The following is a 5,949-nucleotide window of genomic DNA, read 5'->3' on the forward strand; positions in this document are numbered from 1 at the left end:
TAGACGGAAGGGGTCCCAAATATGTCGACGTGGCATCGACTATTCAATTGAATTGGACTTATTGAATTATGCAATCTCATATTAGGCTTGGGCTCGATCCATTAACTTACTTAGCCCATTTGCATTTTCTTATGTGGAAATTACACAAAACCCTAACATTAAAATCCAGAGTTCAGAAATCAAAGAGGAAGTTTAACATTTCAGAAATCAGAAAATTTATTTTAATTAATATTTTATTAATAACCCACCCCCACCGATTTTCATGCCAAACCTAAGCCCTTTCCTCTTTATTCTCTCTCTCTCTACCCTAAATTCCAAATCAGGGGCCAATTTGATATGGAAACAAATTGGTTGCTTGATGCGAAGGAGTTTGTTTGGTGGTTGAAAATAGTGGTGGTGTGAAGGGCGACGATGGTGGAAGTGGTGACGACGGCAGGGAGGTGATGGCGGTTGGGCGATGTTGACGGTTTGATTTGTTGGTAGATCTCGTGATTTTGTTCTGGTTTGTTGGTAATATATCGTTTTCAGACCAGATAAAGCACACCGCCTTCACCCTCTCTTTCACATTCTTTCCTCCGAGCTTCGCTTGCAGCGGTGGTTTTGAGTTGTTGGTAGATCTTGTGTATTTTTTTTTTCTTTTTTGCTAATGGTTGTTTGACGATGGCTCTAGCGATGGGTGGTGTTTCGACGGTGAGGTGCAGTGGTTGATCTAGTGGTGGTTGATGGCAATTTTGGTACGATCGTGGCTTGTGGTGGGTTGCGGTTCGATGAACAGGGAGGAGGCGGGGTGGTGTGATGTTGGTGGTGGTCGGGGCGATAGTTGTGGTCGCAAATGGTGGTGTCGATCTGCGGTGACGATGGTGGTCTTGTGGTTTGTTTTTCATTGTTTTTGATGATTTGTCATGTGGTGGTGGTTTGTGTTACAACGATGAGGGGTGGCTGGTAGTGTTGGTGGTCACAGATTATTTGGTCGATTGTAACCATTAAATTAATTAATTTGTGACTAATAAATAATATGTGATTGATGAAAAAAATAAATTGTGACTAATGTGACCTAAAAATATATTAATTTTCGATCGTTTAATAAACTGTGACCTATAATATTTGTATGTGATCGATACATAAATTGTGACATATTAATTTTTGATCTGTGACTATGAAACAAATTGTGACCATAAAATAATTTGTGGCATATACAAATTATGATTTGTGATTAAAAATAATTTAGGACTAATTAAATTGTAAATTTGTGACCAAATTGTATGGATATGTGACCATAATATATTTAATTAATAAAATATATAATTAATTAATTAAATTATAAATAAATTTTATTAATAATTTATTAAATAAATTAAATCATAAATTTTGGAGAGTTTGTTCACATATGGAAACTGCATGTTTGTTGGGAATATGCAATGAAATCCTGTCTCTCTCTCTTTGAGTATTGAAATTACAAACCTCCCATCTTAAAATTGAAATACAGCATACTTAATATCTGGATTATGAAATTTTCCCTTTTCTTATATAACGTGAGTCCATTCACAACCAAGGTGTGTTTTCATTATAATCCTAGCCAAATCCCTTTTCCTGTCTTTTGCACTCATTTACATCTTGTCTGACCGTTGATTTGATAATCGAAATGCAAGCGGTTGTCGGACCTTTTTCTCGATAGACAACCTCTTCCTTGTAATGGGGTGTTCTAATATGTAAGTGATGCTTACGTGGAGGAAAGGTGGCCGAAATTTTGTTAGCACATTTTTTGAGTTCAACACACTACATATTTCCTTTATTCTATGCAGAGCCTACCTCGATCATTTGATAATGGTCATCTAACAAGGCATCTCAATCTTCCTACGAGTATTTTCATTACTTGGGGTAGAATTGCACAACATATTTCCTCAATTCTACGCAGGGCTGACCTCCCAAATTTTGGAGGCTTTAGACCAATTTCAAATATGGCCCCTATATATGTAAAAATACATAACATAACAAAAAAAAGTAATTTTTTTATTGAATAAAATTATTCAAAGTTACAATTATAATAATCTTAAACTTTCAAATGTCTATTTTAAGTTTATTTTTCCTTTGCATCTCATCCAAAGAGGGTACTCCCGCTCAAAAGCAGCCAAGTTCTGTCAGTGTTAAAAAACTGCAAAAGATGTTTAAGAAGGCAACTGATGAGAATATTCGTAGTATTAAAGCTTATGTCACTGAGCTGAAAGAACGTGTGGCGAAGCTACAATACCAAAAACAGCTTCTTGTTTGCCAGGTGAGCATGCCTTTTTATTGTTCGCTTTCTTTTTTTGGCATTTAAATTTCACAAAACAGGTCTAAACGATTGGTCTAGATTCATGCTAAAATTTAGTTGCATAGTGCAAGATATGTTAACACCATTTTATTTTGACTTGAAGCTAAGGTTCACAGTTCTTTTCGCTTCCATACAATGTGTTGCATTTATTCACCATCTCTGGGTAGTATGGTTAAATAAACTTTTGGGGCACGTTTGATACACTTTATTAGATAGGACTAGACAGTCATTTGATAAGGCTTTAGTTTCTTTTCTTTCTTTTTCCATTTTTTTTGGTTAGTGAGTCTTTTTATTAGAGTAGGGGACATGATGAGAGAGCAGAGCATATCGCCACCATAGTCACAAGTTTCTTTATATTCGCGACTCTTGTCATAGTTAAAAACGTTGGATCTTACAGGAAAAACTTCGAATTGGGAGGGCGATCCTCCCGTGAACTGACCTGGATCACTTTCCCATCATTGCTCACTAGGGAAGTAGAGATGTCTTCTTCGTGGTTGGCCTGCAACCTGCTTCTTCTTCAATATTCTTATTTCATTTTTCCTAGAAAGCCATTTGATCTGGACTGTACAGTCAGCACCAATTGGAGAACCTTTTATAGATGATTGTCATATGGGCCTTTTAAGTGGGATTAAGTCAAATAAGTTCAATTGAATATTGTGATATTCACTCTGGTTATCGTATATCTGTTACGTTTTCTTATATGCTAATTGGCCTCAGGTGTTGGAGATGGAGGCAAATGAAGCTTCAAGTGATGAGGTCGAGATGATTGATCAGTCTCCCATGTCATGGAGCTTGGTATTTGAGGATCAGAGGAAGGAGATTATTATGTTGTGGCATTTGTGCCATGTCTCGATTGTTCACCGCACTCAATTTTATTTGCTATTTAAAGGAGACCCTTCGGATCAGATATATGTGGAAGTCGAACTTAGAAGGTTAAAATGGTTGGAGCAGCATTTAGATGACCTTGGTAATGCCAGCCCCGCTCTCTTAGGTGATGATCCAGCGAGCTCAGTATCCTCGAGGTACTTTCAAATGTTTAACAATCTTCGAGTGCACTTATACAAATCATGTTGTAACTAATACATGCTTATGAATGTGCAGCATCAAGGCGCTTAAACAGGAGAGGGAATATCTAGCAAAGAGGGTGAGCTCGAAATTATCTGCAGAAGAGAGGGAGTTGCTTTATTTGAAATGGAATATTCCACCCGAAGGAAAACAAAAGAGGCGGCTGCAACTTGTAAATAGACTGTGGACAGATCCTCTGAATATGCATCATGTGCAAGAAAGCGCGGAAGTTGTTGCGAAGCTCGTTGGATTCTGTGAGTCGGGGGAGCCCGTTTCTCGGGAAATGTTTGAGCTCAACTTTGTTCCCCATTGTGATAAGAAGACATGGATGGGTTGGAATTTGATATCTAATCTTTTACATTTGTAAGAAACATTCTGTTTGTGTAATTCTACAATTTCTACTAGTCTTGAATAGCTTATGTTCAATCATTTTGGCTATTTGATCATGTGAGAATCATAGGGGTTGAGTTGGGATGATGTAGTCCAGTGTGACTCAAGTTGACCTCGTTCTTCTAACTCACTTTCAACGAGTTGATGTGACACAATCGAATATAGTCAACTCGACACTGTTCTTCCAATTCAATCTTGGTTCAGTGGTGTTTTGTTTTTGTTTATTTTTAATTTTTAATTTTGATTATTTATTTATTTGTTTGTTGTGTTAATTAAACATTTATAAGCTTTTAACCAAAAAAAATAAAAATCGATTTATTAATTAAAAAATAAGGCTAAATTTGTTAATCGAGGACCTGGATATTACAAAAGTGGAAGTATGGAAATGAAGTTATTAAAATATTAGCTTGAGGACATACTTGCTCACGTTCATAGGTTGGGTACTCCAGTTGTAATTTTTTAGTTAATTGTTCCAATGGTCATTGAACTTTTGTCAATGTCTTTTATTGGTCACTAAAGTTTAAAATGTCGAGTTTTGGTTACTGAACTTAGGTCAATATCTTCAATTGCTCACTGAACTTAGATCCATATTTTAGATTGCTCATTAAAATTTAAAATGTCGAGTTTTGATCACTGATCTTTGGAATATGTCATACGTTACTCACTAGTATAGCTGTTGAACTTTGAAAAATATTGAGTTTACAGTGAGTAATATACAGCATTTATCAAAGTTCGGTGAGTAATGTACAATATTTTTCAAAATTCAGTCCTCAAAACTCGACATTTTAAATTTCAGTGAGCAATCGAAAACATAAACATAAGTTCAGTGATCAAAACTTGACATTTTAAATTTCAGTGACTAATAAAAAACATGGACCTAAGTTCGGTGACCATTAGAAAAATTAACTCATAATTTTTCCAAAACAAATAGGTCCGTTTGATTGCAGCAATGAAGTTTGGATGGAAAGACAACGAATTTCAGAAATTGAGTTGCCTAAAACTTGTTTTTCTGAGAATTGTTAATTAAATGTGTTCAATTGATGTGATTTTTCACTTGAAAAATGTTAAAATTTTGAATCTTTTAATGTTTGTTTGGGCTTTTTCATAAAAATTGTCAATTAAAAGGATATAATTTTTTACAATTATAAATAAAATTTGTTCCCATTGCTGAAAAAAAAAATAAAATAAAAAATAAAGCTGGAAAATGAGAATTGGTTTGCCACCAATTCATTGAAAATGCACGTGTGAGGGAAAAGGTGGAAATGGAATTCCCTACAAAAAATTGTTGGAATCAAACAAGTCATTTTGGTGGAAAATGTAGCCTTACGGGGGTGTCCCCATTTCAGAGTTTAATAGATTTCTTAATATTTATAAATTTTCATGGATTGTGTGAAATTTGATAAAATTTAATAGATTTCATAAGATTTGAATGGATTTCTATTTTGTAGATTTTAAAAGATTTTCATGAATTTTATAGATTCTGTGTAAAATTTATAAATATGCTTAACATAAGTCACAAATTTTTACTTCTTCTTTAACGACTCATTCTTACGCATATGCACGTTAATAAATCACAGAAAATGATCGAATCCTTGTTCAATTGTTTGTTAAACATTGAATATTATAACAGAGTTTCAATAAAAAAATACACCAAATATTCAACAAAATGCGAGAGTGGGAGATGACAAAAATATGTAGTGTTAAATGATCAAAGTCGTAATCAATATGAATTAGTTCAAAAGGCCAAAATCTTGTGAGATACAAACACACAGATGTACATGTACATGACCACAAGACAATTAATTCCATATCCCCAGAATTCTCATTGACTATGTAGACACAAAAGAAAAAATTGTAGGATACCATTCTCACATGTCTTGGCTAGAATTTGCAGGTATATAAAGAAAACACACAGCTCTTCCCAAGAAAAAGGAATAGGATACAGAACTTGAAAGACGAAGTTGTTCCAGTATGCATACTAGAAATCCTAAATTATCATGATAATTTCCAGCACATCTATAAAATAGTAAACAATATATAACTTCAATAAGAAAAAATAAGTTCAATAAAAAATCAAACCCAATATTCAACAAAAAATAGTAATCTTTCATAAATTATCATCAATTGAAAAGTTCTCATACACGATCTTTTCACAGTAGAGAAATGTGAGATAGAAAGAAGAA

The 5,949-nt window shown here is 34.2% G+C and overlaps 1 protein-coding gene across 1 annotated transcript; it reads left to right on the forward strand.

Moving 5' to 3' along the window:
• Positions 1 to 366: 366 nt before the first annotated feature.
• Positions 367 to 3,969, forward strand: LOC111387114 (kinesin-like protein NACK2; the record flags this gene model as incomplete). Its single annotated transcript, XM_023011631.1, has 5 exons — positions 367 to 440; positions 534 to 622; positions 2,077 to 2,272; positions 3,029 to 3,333; positions 3,413 to 3,969. Coding segments are annotated over 5 exons (995 nt in total), but the record flags the coding sequence as incomplete, so codon positions are not given.
• Positions 3,970 to 5,949: the final 1,980 nt, after the last annotated feature.

This window comes from Olea europaea, unplaced genomic scaffold (genome assembly GCF_002742605.1).
Source record: "Olea europaea var. sylvestris unplaced genomic scaffold, O_europaea_v1 scaffold3914, whole genome shotgun sequence".
In the NCBI taxonomy this organism is placed as follows: domain Eukaryota; kingdom Viridiplantae; phylum Streptophyta; class Magnoliopsida; order Lamiales; family Oleaceae; genus Olea; species Olea europaea.